Genomic DNA, 16,724 nt, shown 5'->3' on the forward strand with positions numbered 1-16,724 from the left:
TACATGTGTGGGTGTGTATATACGCCCATGTGTCTGTACATGTGTGGGTGTGTATACACACACCCAGGCCTGTCCCCAGGCCCGTCCCTCCCTGGTGGCCCAGCAGCCTCTCTCTGCTCACAGGGTGACAACAAGATGCTGGAGATCCTGCGCTACACACACCAGTTCCTGCAGAAGTTCTGTGCTGGGAACCCCGGCAACCAGGCTCTACTGCACAAGCACCTGCAACTCTTCCTCACGCCTGGGGTGAGGCGCACTGGGCGGAGCCCCGATGGCCCTCTCCTGATGGGCCTCCCTCTCTGATGCCCTCCCCCCTCTCTGATGCCCTCCTCTCTCTCTGATGTCCCCCCCTCTCTGATGCCCTCCTCCATCTCTGATGCCCTCCCCTCTCTCGTGCCCTCCCCTCTCTCTGATGCCCTCCCTCTCTCTCGTGCCCTCCCCTCTCTCGTGCCCTCCCCTCTCTCGTGCCCTCCCCTCTCTCGTGCCCTCCCCTCTCTCTGATGCCCTCCCCTCTCTCTGATGCCCTCCCCTCTCTCTCGTGCCCTCCCCTCTCTCGTGCCCTCCCCTCTCTCGTGCCCTCCCCTCTCTCTGATGCCCTCCCCTCTCTCGTGCCCTCCCCTCTGATGCCCCCCACCCCGCCCACACAGCTCCTGGAGGCTGAGACCATGCAGCACATTTTCCTCAACAACTACCAGCTGTGCTCCGAGATCAGCGAGCCAGTGCTGCAGCACTTTGTGCACCTGCTGGCCACGCATGGGCGCCACGTGCAGTACCTGGACTTCCTGCACACCGTCATCAAGGCTGAGGGCAAGTACGTGAAGAAGTGCCAGGACATGATCATGACCGAGGTGAGGGCCGCCTGGGCCCCAGGGATCTGGGTGGTGGGGCCCAGGGAGAGCTCAGGGAGGGGGAAAGCCAGTAGAACTCGGGATGCAGGGCTCCAGGGACTGGTCAGGGCTACGAGAACCTGGGTCTTCTAGGCCTGGTACACAGGGGGAACGCACAAATGTCTGTTTGCACCAAGCACTGAGAATGCAGTGAGCCTTGGTCACAGTCTGGAGGTCTGTTCCCGGGAGCACCTCTCAGAGGGCTGGGGGAGGGCGGGGCAGGCAGTGATGTCAGCGAGAGCTACAGCTGTCACCCTGGCTGAAGTCAGGCATGATGACCATCTACAGCTCTAGGTTCAAGGGCTCTGATGCCCTCTTCTGACCTCTGTGGGTACTGCACACATGCCATGAACAGCCGTACATGCAAACAAAACACCCAGACTCATAAAATCAAAACCAATCATTAAAAAAAGAGTTCAAGGTTATCCTCAGCTACATAGTAATTTTGAGGCTAGCCTGAGCTATATGGATCTCTGTTTCAGAAACCCCAAACTTTAAACATGAGTATCAGGTCATAGCTGGGGGGTCATGGTCTCAGCTTTTCCTGACAAGCCTGGGCGAGAGGTGGTGCCTGTGGCTCTTGGACGAGGGCTCTGACTCCTGCCCGCCTCCCGTCACAGCTGACCAATGCAGGTGACGACGTGGTGGTGTTCTACAATGACAAGGCCTCCCTGGCCCATCTGCTGGACATGATGAAGGCAGCCCGAGATGGCGTGGAGGACCACAGCCCGCTCATGTACCACATCTCCCTGGTGGACTTGCTAGCAGCCTGTGCGGAGGGCAAGAATGTCTACACAGAGATCAAGTGCACGTCCCTGCTGCCTCTAGAGGACGTGGTGTCTGTGGTCACCCACGAGGACTGCATCACGGAGGTGTGTGGCTCGGGCCTGGAGAAGGCTGTGGTGTCGCCTTGTGGAGGGGACAGGCAGAGTCACAGTGGGGAAGACAACAGGTTAAGAGGGGAGAGGCCCGCAGGCCCTGTTGACATACCTCTTCTGTGCCCGCGGCCCAGGTTAAAATGGCGTATGTGAACTTTGTGAACCATTGCTACGTAGATACGGAGGTGGAAATGAAGGAGATCTACACCAGCAACCACATCTGGACGCTCTTTGAGAACTTCACCCTAGACATGGCTCTGGTCTGTCCTGGGCACCAGGGTGGGCTTTCGGGGTGGAGGGAAGACCCGCAGATCTCCCTGTACGATTCTCCTCCTCCGTAGGTCTGTAACAAGCGGGAGAAGCGCCTGTCGGACCCCACCCTTGAGAAGTACGTGCTCACCGTGGTGCTGGACACCATCAGTGCCTTCTTCAGCTCCCCGTTTTCAGAGAACAGCACGTCCCTACAGGTGAGCCGCCCGTAAGGTCTCGAGCAGGGCCACTTTAGCTGGCTCACGTGGTGAAGTGCTCCCGACGCAGCAGAACACCGCTGTTAGTATCTGCTGGGTAACACACAGTGGAGCGCAGTGGGAATGATACAAAGTAACCGGTCAGAGACAGGTCGAGAGTCTGGGGGCGGGGCTCACAGGAGAGCAGTCCATCCTTGCCGCAGGAGCACGGGTGGCTGGCTGGGACACTTCATCCACAGTCAGACACAGAGCAGTGACACTGCTGGTACTCGGCTCACTTCCTGCTTTTTTATCCATGCTGGGGCTCCTGCCCAGGGACAGGTTCAGTGTCTGTTCAAGATGGGTCTTCTATCTTTCCGGAAACACCCTCATAGACACACCCCGCACTGACTTAGGTCCCATTGGATTGACAAGATTAACAAAGGAATCCCTCTCTTACCTATCAGGTGTGCCAGCCCTGCGTGGTGAGGTGGGTGTGGCTGCTGCCTGAACGGCAGAGCCATGATGTGAGGACACGCATGCCCACACTTTGCAGAGCCTTGCAGCACCTGCCTTGTACTGCTCTCAGGTGCTGGGCGGGCAGCAGCCCTGTGACTCGCTGGTATCACCACAGGGGCCTGACTCTGGTCTCTGAGAGCCAGGCCTGAGATATTTTTCAGCCTTAACTAGAGATCCAAGTCTCTTTGAGGAAGGCCCGAGGCGCTGCCTAAGTTATAAATAGAGAAGATGGAAAAGAAACCAAAGGCCATGCTCCCTGGATGCTGGGGCCAGCGCTGGCACCAGGCTAACTCTGAGAAGAGTAATAGTTAGGCACACCTGGCATGGCGGTGCATGCCTTGATCCCAGCACTCCAGAGGTAGAGGGAGGTGGATCTCTGTGAGGCCAAGGCTAGCCTGATCTACAAAGCCAGAGCCACAAAGTAAGACAGTGAGGGTCCCTCTCCAAAAAGGGAGGGGAAAACAAGCTTAGATCTAGGAAGGGTGAGTTGTTTTGATATACATTTGAGACAAGGGGACTGAAAATTTTTATCTGTGGCTGGGCACGGTAATCTCAGTCATGAAGAGGCAGAGGCAGATGAGTCTCTCTGAGTTCAAGGCCAGCCTGTTTCAAAAAATAATAATAATAATAATTGATTTCCCAGCCTCAGACTGGATAAAGTAGAATTTGGAATAAACCTTTAAAATGTATTATTATATGTGCATGTATAGTGTGTGTGAGTGGATGGAGGTCAGGACACAATGTTGTGGAGTCCTACCCTTCCCTGCATTCTAGAAACCGAACCAAGATTGCCTGGCCTATGAGACACGCACTTTTATGTTACGCTAGCTCACTGGCTTGAAGTCTGCCTTTCTTCTCATTTTTTGTTTGGTTTTAAATTGTACTTTATTATTTTGATGTTTTGAGACTGGGTCTCACTCGGTCAGTCTGGCTGGCCAGGGGCCTGGGGCTCACTGAGGTCTGCTTGCCTCTGCCTCCTGAGAGCAGGGACTTACAGATGTGCGCCACCATGTGTGTGGGTGCCTGCGGAGGGAAGAAGAGGGTCCTGGGTCTCCTGCAGCTGGGGTAAAGCACGCCTCGTGTCAGACATGGGTGCTAGGAACTGAACTCGGGCCCTCCGAAGGAGCAGCCAGTGCTCTTAAACTCCAAGCCAGACTTTGGGTTCTCAAACTGTGTAAACACACCTTTCCCACATCATCCTAAAGGAAGGAAAAGGTGATTACCATGGCGGTGAGCCCAGGCTAGGGTGGTGAGCCCAGGCTAGGGATGTGTACAGTCAGGGGAGGTTGGTCACTGCTAAAACTGGTGACTTTCTATCTGGACCAAAGGCTACTGTGGTAGTGAGGGCCCTGGGCCTGGGCCCCCTGGCTGGGGAGGCTGAGCTGCCTCTGGGGTTCTGTGTCTCCCGCAGACGCATCAGACGATTGTGGTCCAGCTGCTGCAGTCCACCACACGGCTGCTCGAGTGTCCTTGGCTGCAGCAGCAGCACAAGGGCTCCGTGGAGGCCTGTGTCCGCACCCTCGCCATGGTGGGTGAGTGAAGAACCGTGTGGACTCGCCCGTGCCGCCTGCAGGGAGCACCAGCCCCACCACTACCACCCTATTCCCGAGCCCGAGCATCTCTCGGGGTGGCTGTCTGTCCTTCCCGGTGTCTCATTTCCTTTTGCTGACTGCAAGCGATCAGGCCTCAGGGGATGCGGGGATCCCTGTGTGCCCGTCCCCCTGGGTCTGCCTGCCTCTTCCCTGCGCGGGACCAGCCTGCCCTCTCTCGCAGCCAAGAGTCGAGCCATCTTGCTGCCGATGGACCTGGATGCCCACATGAGCGCTCTGCTCAGCAGTGGGGGCAGCTGCTCAGCCGCCGCCCAGCGCAGCGCTGCCAACTACAAGACGGCCACCAGGACCTTCCCCCGGGTCATCCCCACCGCCAACCAGTGGGACTACAAGAACATCATTGAGAAGTTACAGGTGGGCGTGGCTGCCCAGCCCCTAGGAAAGGCCCGCTCTGACCGAGGTGGCGGTGGGGTTGGGAGAGAGTGGCTGTCCCACCCCATCGGACACTGTTTAGTGTTGAGTGGGTGGGATATAGTCACGCCCTGGTCATCTTGGGCCAGGTGGTGACCTTGCCCTCCCCCCAGGACATCATCACGGCCCTGGAAGAGCGGCTGAAGCCTCTGGTGCAGGCTGAGCTCTCGGTGCTGGTGGACATGCTGCACTGGCCCGAGCTGCTCTTTCTCGAGGGCAGTGAGGCCTACCAGCGCTGTGAGAGCGGGGGCTTCCTGTCCAAGTGAGCTGGGAAGCCGTGGGGACCCGGGTCTGGGCAGGGCGCCCCGTGTCAGCGGTGAGTGTGGACCCCCTAAGCCTCTGCTGCTGCTCCAGGCTCATCCGGCACACCAAAGGTCTCATGGAGTCCGAGGAGAAGCTGTGCGTGAAGGTGCTGCGGACGCTGCAGCAGATGCTGCTGAAGAAGAGCAAGTACGGGGACCGGGTGAGTGCCAGGGCGTGGCCGGGCCAGAGCGGGGTGGGGGTGGCAGAGCGGGGTGGGGGTGGGGGGGTGGGGGTGGTGTTGGGGGGACCTGGCTCACCAAGAGCCTCTCTTACCCTTCCAGGGCAACCAGCTTCGGAAGATGCTGCTGCAGAATTACCTCCAGAACCGAAAGTCCGGCCCCCGGGGCGAGCTCACCGACCCCACAGGCTCTGGTCAGTGCCACGGCCCCACCCTGCCCCGCCCCGCCCCGCCCCGCATGGCTGCCTCTTGCTTCAAACCACTGTCTGTCATATGCGCTTCTCCCCAAGGCCTGGATCAGGACTGGTCCGCCATCGCAGCCACACAGTGCCGGCTGGACAAGGAGGGGGCCACCAAGTTGGTGTGTGATCTCATCACCAGCACCAAGAACGAGAAGATCTTCCAGGAGAGCATCGGCCTGGCCATCCGTCTGCTGGACGGGGGCAACACTGAGATCCAGGTGCGGGGGCGGGGCAGGGCGGGGCTCAGGGCAGCACCCTGAGCTGCAGGAGCTCGGGAGGAGCTCGGGAGGTGCCGGGGCGGACCATGGGCGATTCCACATTGCGAACCTGTGCCCGTGCGCGTGGCCCTGTGCCTGCCCTCTACCCTCTGTCCTGTCCCCCTAGGACAGGCATTTCAGAGTCTGAAATTCCTTGCCTTCTCTCCTCCATTATTCCAAAGCCCCAACTCCTCTAATTCCCATTCATTCATTCACTCACTAATTCTGTTTGTTCATTCATTCACTCATTCATTAATTCTGTTCACTCATTCATTTATTCACTCATTCACTCATTGATTCACTCACTCATTCCTCCATTCACATTTCTCAATCAGCACTCAACACCAAACTGTCGCTGGCAATGATGTAGGCAGCAAGCATTCAGCTCTGAAAAGAGACATAATCTGTGTTCTACCGAGGCCTGTGTTTTGTAAGGGACATAGAGTGTAGATGCATTGTTGAAATTGGGATCTAGGACAGGAGATAAGGAAGGTGGCACGTGAGTTAAGAGGAGCCACAGGCTGGCCTCGTGCCTTGGGCTTGCGTCTCAGTCACTCAAGATGCTGGGTCAGGGGTGGGGGTTGGGGATCCCAGGTTCAAGGCTTGCCTGGACTACAGAGCAGTGTCAAGGCCAGCCAGCCTGGGTACTGTCACTCAGCCTTGTCTTAGTAAAAAGAGAGAAGAGGGGGTGGGGCAGGCCTTTAATCTCAGCATTTGGGAAGCAGAGGCAGGTGGATCTCTGTGAGTTGGAGGCCCGCCTGCTATCACATGGTGTTTCAGGACAGCCAGAACCATGAAAAAAGACTCTATCTCAAAACAAACAAAAACAACAACAAAGCAAAACAAAAATGATTAAGAAAAAAAAAAAACCCCGTGCCTGGTGGTGGACGCAGTGCTGGTGGTGGGCGCGGTGCTGGTGGTGGACACAGTGCTGGTGGTGGGTGTGGTGGCACTGGCCTGGCATTCCCCATAGCCGAGGCTTCACCCCTGCAGGGAGGGGTGGCAAACACAATGGGCAAGCCTAGGCGACAGGGGCGTAGGCCAGGGTGATGCTGGAGCTGTGTTGGAAGAGCGTGCAGCACGGCTGTGAAGGGGCTGGGGGTGGAGGGCCTGGGGTCTTGGGCAGCAGGCTCTCGGTGGCTTCCTGGCGCTGAGCGCCTGAGGCTCTTCCTTGGAGGGAGATGGAGCCGCTGAAGGCTTCATGCAGAGGGAAGACAGGACTTAGGTTTCCGAGGGAGCCCGCTGGCTGCAGTGTGGAGCAGGCACTGGAGCTGGGGGTGGCAGGGCCTGGGCAGAGGCAGCACCGGCCCTCCTCCCCCGCAGCATCGTGGTCATGGCCGGCAGCCTTTCCGGTTAACCGCTGGGCCTTGAAGCCCATCTCTAGCCCCACTCGGCATATGTGTCTCCCAGAATTCCTCTGCACTGAGTGTTGTTCTCAAACTCCAACCGGGGCCACGATGACCTAAATTCCTGACCCTCCGGCTGCCACCTCCTAGGGCTAGCCTGACACCCAGAACCAGGCACAGGGCACGGCGCTGAGGCCGCTCTCCACATCCTGTCCTTTTCCAGAAGTCTTTCTACAACCTGATGACGAGTGACAAGAAGTCAGAGCGCTTCTTCAAGGTGCTGCATGACCGCATGAAGCGCGCGCAGCAGGAGACCAAGTCCACAGTGGCTGTCAACATGAATGACCTGGGCAGCCAGCCTCGAGAGGACCGCGAGCCGGCAGAGCCTGCCACCAAAGGTGTAGCTCCGGGCAGACGTGGGGTCTCAGGACAGGGCATACAGGGCGAGGGGGTCTCGCATGGGCGGGGAGAGGCTGCCACAGCCTTATCGAGGCTTGCCCCACAGGCCGTGTGTCCTCCTTCTCCATGCCCAGCTCCTCCCGTTATTCGCTGGGCCCCGGCTTGCACCGGGGGCACGACGTGGGCGAGCGGGCGCAGAACAACGAGATGGGGACCTCGGTGCTCATCATGCGCCCCATCCTGCGCTTCCTGCAGCTGCTGTGTGAGAACCACAACCGTGACCTGCAGGTGAGCGGACGCCTGGACACCGCCTCTGCAGCTGGCAGCCCTGACTGCCGCTGGGCAGGGCCCGCTGGGACTGATGCCCTCCTCGTGGTGGGCGTGTCTGTGCTCCACAGAACTTCCTGCGCTGTCAGAACAACAAGACCAACTACAACCTGGTGTGTGAGACCCTGCAGTTCCTGGACATCATGTGCGGCAGCACCACGGGGGGCCTGGGGCTCCTGGGGCTCTACATCAACGAGGACAATGTGGGCCTGGTCATCCAGACCTTGGAGACCCTCACGGAGTACTGCCAGGGCCCGTGCCACGAGAACCAGGTGAGTGGGTGGGGCGGGGCGTGCTCGCGGGGGCGCTGAGTGGGTGGGGGCGGAGCGTGCTTGGGGGGGGCGCTGAGAGGGTGGGGCCGGGGCTGCGGGGGCGGGGCTGTGGGACCACCTTGACTGACAGGTGTCCTGCCACCCCCATCAGACCTGCATCGTGACTCACGAGTCCAACGGCATTGACATTATCACGGCGCTGATCCTCAACGACATCAGCCCGCTTTGCAAGTACCGCATGGATCTGGTGCTGCAGCTCAAGGTGCGGCCTGGCAGCGCGTGCTCGGGCAGTGCCCGAGAGATGTGTGTGCACGTGTGGGTGACAGGGCACTTGGTGTGTGTGGTGCCATGCTGTGCCATATGCAATGGTGCCTCTCCGGTGCATGTGTGTTTGGTGAGATGTGCAGGTTGCACTGGCCACACGGGACACAGGTGTGAGGCCATCCCCCTCTTCTTGCACCCCCTGAAGACTCCCCGTGTGTGTTGGTGGGTGAGGCCGGCCTGTGGGGGTAACACACGGGATGCTTCTCAGCACAGCAGAGCCTTGAGGAGGTGGGAGGGTCACAGTGGGGGCCCTCAGACCTGGCTTGCGTCCTGCACCCCCTCCACCCAGGACAATGCCTCCAAGCTGCTCCTGGCCCTGATGGAGAGTCGCCACGACAGCGAGAACGCAGAGCGCATCCTCATCAGCCTTCGGCCTCAGGAGCTGGTGAGGACGGGCTGGGGGCCGGCCCACTGGCTGGGACTGAGTACAGAGACGGTGGTCAGGGTGTGACGGCAAATGCTGTCCCCCTTCCCCTGCAGGTGGACGTGATCAAGAAGGCCTACCTGCAGGAGGAGGAGAGGGAGAATTCAGAGGTGAGCCCACGAGAAGTGGGCCACAACATCTACATCCTGGCGCTGCAGGTACCCGTGTGCCCGAGGCCCTGCCCCTCGGTGGCCGCGCCCTGAGGCAGTGCCCACAGCTCTCCCGTCCTGTCTTCTGCAGCTTTCCAGACACAACAAGCAGCTGCAGCACCTGCTGAAGCCAGTGAAGCGCATCCAGGAGGAGGAGGCCGAGGGCATCTCTTCCATGGTACGCAGGGCTGAGAGTCCGGGGGTAGAGTTGGATGTGGAGGAGCAGCTGGGACCTGAGGGCGGGAATGGGGATCCGTGGGGATCCAGGATGAGCAGGGAGCAGACGGAGACAGAAAGCTGCTGTCCCGTGAGGCCAGCCTGGAGCGAGTGAGCTGGGACCTGAGCCACAAGCTGGGCCTGGGGCGGGGTTGCAGCAGGACTGGGGTGGAGAGGCCGAACCTGGCAGAGAAACAAAAGCAAGACCTCCCTGGATCTGGAGCAGGGCTGGAAAGGGCACCAGCTCCTCTGTTCTGCTTGGGTGGGCTTGGTCTGGGCTGGCTGAGTCTGGATGGCTGTGGGGCTGACCCAGTGTGTGCCCCTCCCTCCACCCCGCCCCCCAGCTCAGCCTCAACAACAAGCAGTTGTCCCAGATGCTCAAGTCCTCGGCCCCTGCCCAGGAGGAGGAGGAGGACCCGCTGGCATACTATGAGAACCACACCTCGCAGATTGAGGTGAGGTGGGAGGCACTGGGTGTGAGCTGGGGGTCGCTGAGGGCCTTGGCCCCGGTGACCAGGTGTCGCCCGGGCCAATCAGATTGTGCGGCAAGACCGAAGCATGGAGCAGATTGTGTTCCCGGTGCCTGCCATCTGCCAGTTCCTGACAGAGGAGACCAAGCACCGGCTCTTCACCACCACGGAGCAGGACGAGCAGGGCAGCAAAGTGAGCGACTTCTTCGACCAGTCCTCCTTCCTGCACAACGAGATGGAGTGGCAGCGCCGGCTTCGCAGTGAGGACCAGTGGGCGCCTCCTCCCCTTCCCAGGGCTCCCGTGGGCAGAGGGTCGTCGGGGACCCCTCATGCCACGCTGTGCCCCCAGGCATGCCGCTCATCTACTGGTTCTCCCGCCGCATGACGCTGTGGGGCAGCATCTCCTTCAACCTGGCGGTGTTCATCAACATCATCATTGCCTTCTTCTACCCCTACGTGGAGGGCGCATCCACAGGTGAGGCCGCCGCCCACCCACGCACAGTTGGGGGGAGACACCCCTGCACTGCCCTGGGGGCTCAGCAGTGGGGGTTGAGGGACAGGCACACTCTGGCCCCATGGGAGACTGTGTGTGTGTGTGTGTGTGTGTGTGTGTGTGTATGCATGCACATGCATATATGCGCCAGACACTTGTGATGTTTGCAGCCAGCAGCTGGCAGGGTGCAGCAGGTACAACAGATCCCTAAGGCTCCTGGGGAAGGGAGATGGGGTGGGGGAGGCTCTGGAACTCACACTGGGGCCGTGTGAGCTTGAGTCTCATGTCCACGCCTGCGCTCGCGTGTGCTGGGCCCCCTCTCACGCCCACCCACTCGCTGCCCCCAGGCGTGCTGGGCTCCCCTCTCATCTCCCTGCTCTTCTGGATCCTCATCTGCTTCTCCATCGCCGCACTGTTCACCAAGCGCTACAGCGTCCGTCCCCTCATCGTGGCGCTGATCCTTCGGTCCATCTACTACCTGGGCATTGGGCCCACGCTCAACATCCTGGGTGCTCTCAATGTGAGTGCCCTGCGGCCACTCTGCTCACCTCCCAGTCCCTCCCACTCTCGGTCCCAGCTCCTTGTCCGTCAGAGGCTGAGCCTGTTCCATGCTCCTCCCGCCCACCGAGGTCCGCCAGGACTCTACAGAAAGGGGCTGCCTCAGAGATGGAAAGAAGTCTTTTCCTAACCAGGAGCTGCAAGGCTGGGGCCTTTTCTGCTCTGAGTGAGATCAGTACCACTCAATCCCCTGTGCTGGACTGGCAGGCCTGAGGGTCAGGATGGAAGATGGGGTGCTGACCTCCACGCCCCCCCCCTTTCTACCCAGCTGACCAACAAGATCGTGTTTGTGGTGAGCTTCGTGGGCAACCGTGGCACCTTCATCCGTGGCTACAAGGCCATGGTCATGGACATGGAGTTCCTGTACCACGTGGGCTACATCCTGACAAGTGTCCTGGGCCTCTTTGCACACGAGCTCTTCTACAGCATCCTGGTGAGCCTGGGGCGGGGCTGGGCCCGCGGGCTTTCCAACCCTAGTCTTCCGAGAGCCTCCATCTCTCCGGTAGAGAGGGATTGGCCAGACCAGGCCGCCCGAACACTCACGGGTAACTGCAAGTAGGTTTCTTATCCGTCCTATGCCTCGTGACGGACGACTCCATGTCCTTGAAGCACAGGGTGACAGGAGCTAGTATGATGAACACTTGGCTGGGAGTGGCCACTCCCGGGACTCCTGTCGCACCTCTCCTGGCCTGAGAACCGGGTTCTCCTAGAAGCCTCCCTGCTTGCCCCACTGTGGCCCGAGCGCTATGTCTCCCATTGGCAGAGCCCGTGGGAGTCGCGGCCCGGCTCACGGACGTGCTGTCCTTGCAGCTTTTTGACCTCATCTACCGTGAGGAGACACTATTTAATGTCATCAAGAGTGTGACCCGCAACGGCCGCTCCATCCTGCTCACCGCCCTGCTGGCCCTCATCCTAGTCTACCTCTTCTCCATCGTGGGCTTCCTCTTCCTCAAGGACGACTTCATCCTGGAGGTGGACCGGCTGCCTGGGAACCACTCCAGAGGTCTCCGGGGCTTCCTTTCTGGGGTGGGGTGGGGGGTGACAATGGATACGCACAGGTGACTGGTGGCAGCACCAGGCAGGGCTCCCTGCCTTCCTCCTGTTGGGATTTTGGGGAGGTCTAGCCTACACCAACCTGCATCCCCATGCATGACTGCTAGCTCTCTGCAGGCGGGAGGGTAGGCAGAGCCTTGACAGCCTCTGGCCTCATCTGCGTCCGAGCTGCCCCGCCCAGTCACAGAGCCCCTCCTATCTGTGAGCCAGCAGGGCCAGGAGAGGCCTCCCAGGGCAGACTAGAGAGACGCTATGGTCAGACAGAGATTTGGGTCTCCTTGTGACCTTGCTGCTGTCATCTCCAGCCAGCACCCTGGGGATGCCACACGGAGCTGCCACATTTATGGGCACATGTAGTGGGGACAACATAGATTGTGTCTCTGAGGTCTCTGTGCCTGAGATCCTAGAAGGTAAGACTCTGGAGTCTGCAGGGTGGGGCGGGGTGGGGCAGGATGGACACCCCAGGTCTGAACATACTGATCACGCACAGAGGATGAGGAGCCGGACAGCACAGAGCGGGCCTGTGACACTCTACTTATGTGTATCGTCACTGTCATGAACCACGGACTGCGGAACGGTGGTGGAGTGGGCGACATCCTCCGCAAGCCCTCCAAAGATGTGAGCACCTTACCCCCTTCCTGTGAATGCTCCATACCCAGCCAGGTTCTGTGACACTGTCCAGAGCCACCAGCTTCCCACCCAGCGCACTGTAGGGTCACCACGGCAACCGGTCTTGGCTCTGAGAATTGGGAAGGTGCGGGCCATCAGCAGTCCGTGGCTTCCTCAGGCCAGAGGGAGGGCAGGGCGGAGCCTCAAGACTTGGCTTGGCAGCCCGCAGCCCTGTGTCCATCCACCCCCGGTTGCGTAGAAGTCATCTCTGGCTAGACCAAGGTTCTGGAATGTGTGGGGCTCAGCACCCTGACAGCCGATCCAGGAGCTTTGACTACGTGAAAGGGGGAAACAAGCCCTGTTTGTAGCAGGACTTGCCACACACGACAAACTTGTAAGGGCTTTCTCCGGGTCGGCCATTTCCAAATGTTAGCTCATGGCGTCTTTCTGGCCGACAGCTGGGGTCACTGTCGCCTCTAAGTCCCCATGTTCTCTCTTGGGTGACTCTGTCCTCACCACGTCCCCGTGCCCTGCAGGAGGCGCTCTTCCCAGCCAGGGTGGTGTATGACCTCCTGTTCTTCTTCATCGTCATCATCATCGTTCTGAACCTTATCTTTGGGGTGATCATCGACACCTTCGCCGACTTGCGCAGCGAGAAGCAGAAGAAAGAGGAAATCCTCAAGACCACGTGCTTCATCTGTGGTGAGGCTCACTTCCTCGCTCGGCTGCCTCCTCCTGCACAGCTGGAGGCTTCTAAGCCACGGCACCCGGTCCCACCCTTGCTGACCTGGCCTGCCCTGATCAGCAGGGCCCGAGAAGCCCCTGCTTCGAGCCCTCGGGCCTCCAGGAGAGGAACCTCAGGCCACTGTGGTTTCAGACTTGTGGTTTTAGTCCATTGCTCCTTCTGAACCTAGTCATGTCCTCGCCAGTAGCCAGGGCCCCAGGAGCAGCGCTCACTGCTGACCCAGCTAGACCTGTCAGCGCTGGGCACAGGCAGTCCTGCAGGAGGGCCGCAGCCGGGAACGGTGGGGTCTCCCCTGCTAGTGACCCAAATCACTCAGGGGAGCTGTTAGAAGCAGTCCCCGTGGTAGCCCTCAGTGGGGGCCCTCCTTCTGCCACCAGGTCTGGAGAGGGACAAGTTTGACAACAAGACAGTGTCCTTCGAGGAGCACATCAAACTGGAGCACAACATGTGGAACTACCTGTACTTCATCGTGCTGGTCCGAGTCAAGAACAAGACGGACTACACGGGCCCCGAGAGCTACGTGGCTCAGATGATCAAGGTGAGGTGCAGGCCGACCGACCAGGCTCACGCACGCACACCATCTGCCGGCCTTGGCCTGAGGGGCAGCTGGGGCCATCCCTCCTAGCCACCGCCCATGGGCCCACACTTCTGCGAGGAGAAAGCAAACTTGCAGTGCATCTGTCAGCCTGGAGAAGCATGGTGAACCACGCCCCTGAGCACAGCAGCAGGTTGGGGGCGGGGACGGGGGGTAGGGAGACACCCCCACCCCCTGGATGGATGCAGGGCCTCTTTTAGAATGCACAGCAAGGGACAACAGCTTCCTAAAGTCAGCATTGTCCCACTAAGAACGCCTGGAAAAGCTTAAAAATACCAGGCTTAGAAGGATTAAACGGAATCCTTCTAATTTGCAGTCGTGGTGACAGTGAGTTTGGTCTAGAGCGATTTAACTGTTGGTCTGGCAAGTCACAGCTGTGACAGACAGGGAAGCAGAGAACTGCTTGGCTCCTGACCCTCTCCTGCTCTTTCTCTACCCTGGGAAACACGGCTTTCCTTCTCTGGCAGTCAGATGCGCCCCCTCCCAGGCTGCCGTCTGGGTGACTCCTGCTCCCTGAGCAGGGCCATGTTCTTCTGCAGCAGCGGGAAGCAGGGAGCAAGGCTGGGCTTTGGCTTCTCTGCTCCGTGGCTGTGGCAGGGTGAGCAGATGGCTTCCTGGAGACAGGGCCACCTCACCACACAGCACGGAAGGCAGCCGGCCTGGGAGGACCCACGCCACACCCCCTGCCGGCCATCTGGTAAAGGGCGTGGCTCTCCTGAACCACGCCCCATCATTCCTCACCCCTCTGTTCCAGAACAAGAACCTGGACTGGTTCCCACGGATGCGCGCCATGTCCCTGGTGAGCGGTGAGGGCGAGGGCGAGCAGAACGAGATCCGCATCCTGCAGGAGAAGCTCGGCTCCACCATGAAGCTGGTGTCGCACCTCACAGCCCAGCTTAATGAGCTCAAGGAGCAGGTGTGTTCCCAGTCTCCGCATCCCGCGCTTCGGTACCATGCGGGGCAGGAGCCATCGAAGTCATAGGGAGCCCTGGTTCCGGCGGAGGCTTGCCCACCGATGGGCCTTACTGTAGCAGCCGGGAAGGGCCTCCAAGGCCTGCGGTGGGACCCTCTGCGTGTAGTGGCAGCAGCTACCCACTGCTGCTCCGCAGCCTGTGTAGATGCTGTGGTCTCCGACTGCTCCCAATCAAGGGTTTGACCTGCCAACTTAGGACAACCGGGGAGTTGGTGTGGGGGGTTGGTGCTGGCCCTCTGTCACCGGCTGAAGGGTGGCTGGCCCTTTGGGAGGAGGCAGACTTTCAGTGCCATGGAGAAGGGAGCCAGGCCATCTGACAACTTGTCTAACTCAGATGACGGAGCAGCGGAAACGGAGGCAACGCCTGGGCTTCGTGGATGTGCAGAACTGCGTGAGCCGCTGAGCAGAGCCACTGAGACCCACAGAGGGCCGCTGCCAGCAGCACTGCCCTTCCTTCAGGTCAGGCTGGCCCATCGCCCTCTGGAAGCCAGGTGCCCACCCCACCTCAGCTGGCAATCCTCCTCCCCAGGCCAGGCTCTGGCCGGCAGGAGTGCTGCAAAGCAGTCCTGCTTAGTACCCTTGAAGAGACTCGGTTTACCTTAGTGCCTTAGAGGATGCTAGGTCCTCCGGACTGCTGTCCCTTGAAGCAGTGACTGACATTGCTCAGTGGTCCTCACAGGTGGTTACAGGGCTGCCTCTCCCTCCAAGCACTACACGGGGCTGTCCTCTGCCCGCCACCCGACCCGCCCACCTGCCTGACTCAGCTCACTCAGCCTGCTGTTAGGGCTTTGATACTAACTTATTCCCAGGGGCCATCCCACCCTCCTGTGCCTGCAGTCCCCAGTGCCTGTGCCTGCTGGGGACAGTGTGGCCCTGTCCCAGTCCCCTCATGACTCAGGGTGGACCTCGCTCCCAGGACTGCTCTCTCCCAGGCTTTGGAGGCAAGCCTCACAAGCCAAGGGGCAGGACTGGGCTGTGTGAACGTGGCTTTTGACAGCTTCTCTTCTTTTTGGTGTAATGTTTTACATGTCCTGTGTCCTAGGGACTAATGTGTTAATTGCCTTAAATAAATTAATAGTCTCTGTACTGGCTGGTTTTGTGTGTCAACTTGACACAGGCTGGAGTTATCACGAAGAGGGGAGCTTCAGTAGGGGAAGTGCCTCCATGAGATCCAGCTGTGGGGCATTTTCTCAATTAGTGATCAAGGGGGAGGGCCCCTTGTGGGTGGTGCCACCTTTGGGCTGGTGCTCTTGGATTCTATAAGAGAGCAGGCTGAGTAAGCCAGTAAGGAACATCCCTCCATGGCCTCTGTATCAGCTCCTGCTTCCTGACCTGCTTGAGTTCCAGTCCTGACTTCCTTTGGTGATAGATAAACAGCAGTGTGGAAGTGTAAGCTGAATAAACCCTTTCCTCCCCAAACTTGCTTCTTGGTCATGATGTTTGTGCAGGAATAGAAACCCTGACTAAGACTCCAAGTGCATCGATGGGGTCATGCATCTCCTCCCGCACAGCTGGAGGCCACAGAGGCCACCACCTGCTGGCCAGCCTCCTCTTATGCGCAGGATGCTAAATGCTACCTACTGCACCCCAACACCTGCCAGGGCTCTGGTACCCTGCCGGGCTGGACTCCATGATTTCCAAGCCTTGGGCTTGATCCCTTTGCCCACCTGTAGGACTTCTGAGTAGGATTTGAGCACCTGATAAGTGAGGTTTAAGTCACAGTAAGGTGGCTGTGTATCTCACAACCCTCCACAGAATCTGCCCAGTGCCCCCCGCCACACTAAGTAAAGGCGTGGCTACAGCTTCCTGTCCGTCCGGTCACTTGGGTGTGTGCATGACTGTTGGGCTGGAGTAGCCCACGTGCTAGGGCCAGGCAGGATGCCCAGGCCTGTCACTGCTTCCACACCTGGCTGCTGCTCCAGCACAGACAGCAGGGGCTGAGAATCCCCGGGGGCCGCAGGGCCTGTATCCCTCGGCTGGCACGCCCTGGACAGTGTGCTGTACTGCACCCTGCTCAGGCTGAACACCGCCTCCCCCCAG

At 59.6% G+C, this 16,724-nt stretch overlaps 1 protein-coding gene across 1 annotated transcript in view; it reads left to right on the forward strand.

The window, feature by feature from the left end:
• Positions 1-15,770, forward strand: part of Itpr3 (inositol 1,4,5-trisphosphate receptor type 3) — a 64,864-nt gene extending 49,094 nt beyond the window's left edge. Inside the window, exons 30-59 of the mRNA XM_052164615.1 lie at positions 124-246; positions 648-848; positions 1,508-1,759; positions 1,900-2,025; positions 2,107-2,232; positions 4,142-4,262; positions 4,504-4,694; positions 4,865-5,013; positions 5,106-5,214; positions 5,336-5,426; positions 5,523-5,692; positions 7,301-7,475; positions 7,583-7,764; positions 7,875-8,075; positions 8,227-8,337; positions 8,689-8,784; positions 8,880-8,981; positions 9,064-9,150; positions 9,533-9,643; positions 9,726-9,918; positions 10,008-10,133; positions 10,499-10,671; positions 10,978-11,142; positions 11,520-11,712; positions 12,068-12,172; positions 12,253-12,380; positions 12,908-13,073; positions 13,494-13,654; positions 14,466-14,627; positions 15,019-15,770. Coding sequence (XP_052020575.1) covers positions 124-246; positions 648-848; positions 1,508-1,759; positions 1,900-2,025; positions 2,107-2,232; positions 4,142-4,262; positions 4,504-4,694; positions 4,865-5,013; positions 5,106-5,214; positions 5,336-5,426; positions 5,523-5,692; positions 7,301-7,475; positions 7,583-7,764; positions 7,875-8,075; positions 8,227-8,337; positions 8,689-8,784; positions 8,880-8,981; positions 9,064-9,150; positions 9,533-9,643; positions 9,726-9,918; positions 10,008-10,133; positions 10,499-10,671; positions 10,978-11,142; positions 11,520-11,712; positions 12,068-12,172; positions 12,253-12,380; positions 12,908-13,073; positions 13,494-13,654; positions 14,466-14,627; positions 15,019-15,087 — 4,365 coding nt within the window. The 3' untranslated portion in view covers positions 15,088-15,770. The remainder of the gene's footprint in view (positions 1-123; positions 247-647; positions 849-1,507; positions 1,760-1,899; positions 2,026-2,106; positions 2,233-4,141; positions 4,263-4,503; positions 4,695-4,864; positions 5,014-5,105; positions 5,215-5,335; positions 5,427-5,522; positions 5,693-7,300; positions 7,476-7,582; positions 7,765-7,874; positions 8,076-8,226; positions 8,338-8,688; positions 8,785-8,879; positions 8,982-9,063; positions 9,151-9,532; positions 9,644-9,725; positions 9,919-10,007; positions 10,134-10,498; positions 10,672-10,977; positions 11,143-11,519; positions 11,713-12,067; positions 12,173-12,252; positions 12,381-12,907; positions 13,074-13,493; positions 13,655-14,465; positions 14,628-15,018) is intronic.
• The last annotated feature ends 954 nt before the right edge of the window (positions 15,771-16,724 follow it).

This window comes from Apodemus sylvaticus, chromosome 19 (genome assembly GCF_947179515.1).
Source record: "Apodemus sylvaticus chromosome 19, mApoSyl1.1, whole genome shotgun sequence".
Lineage (NCBI taxonomy): Eukaryota > Metazoa > Chordata > Mammalia > Rodentia > Muridae > Apodemus > Apodemus sylvaticus.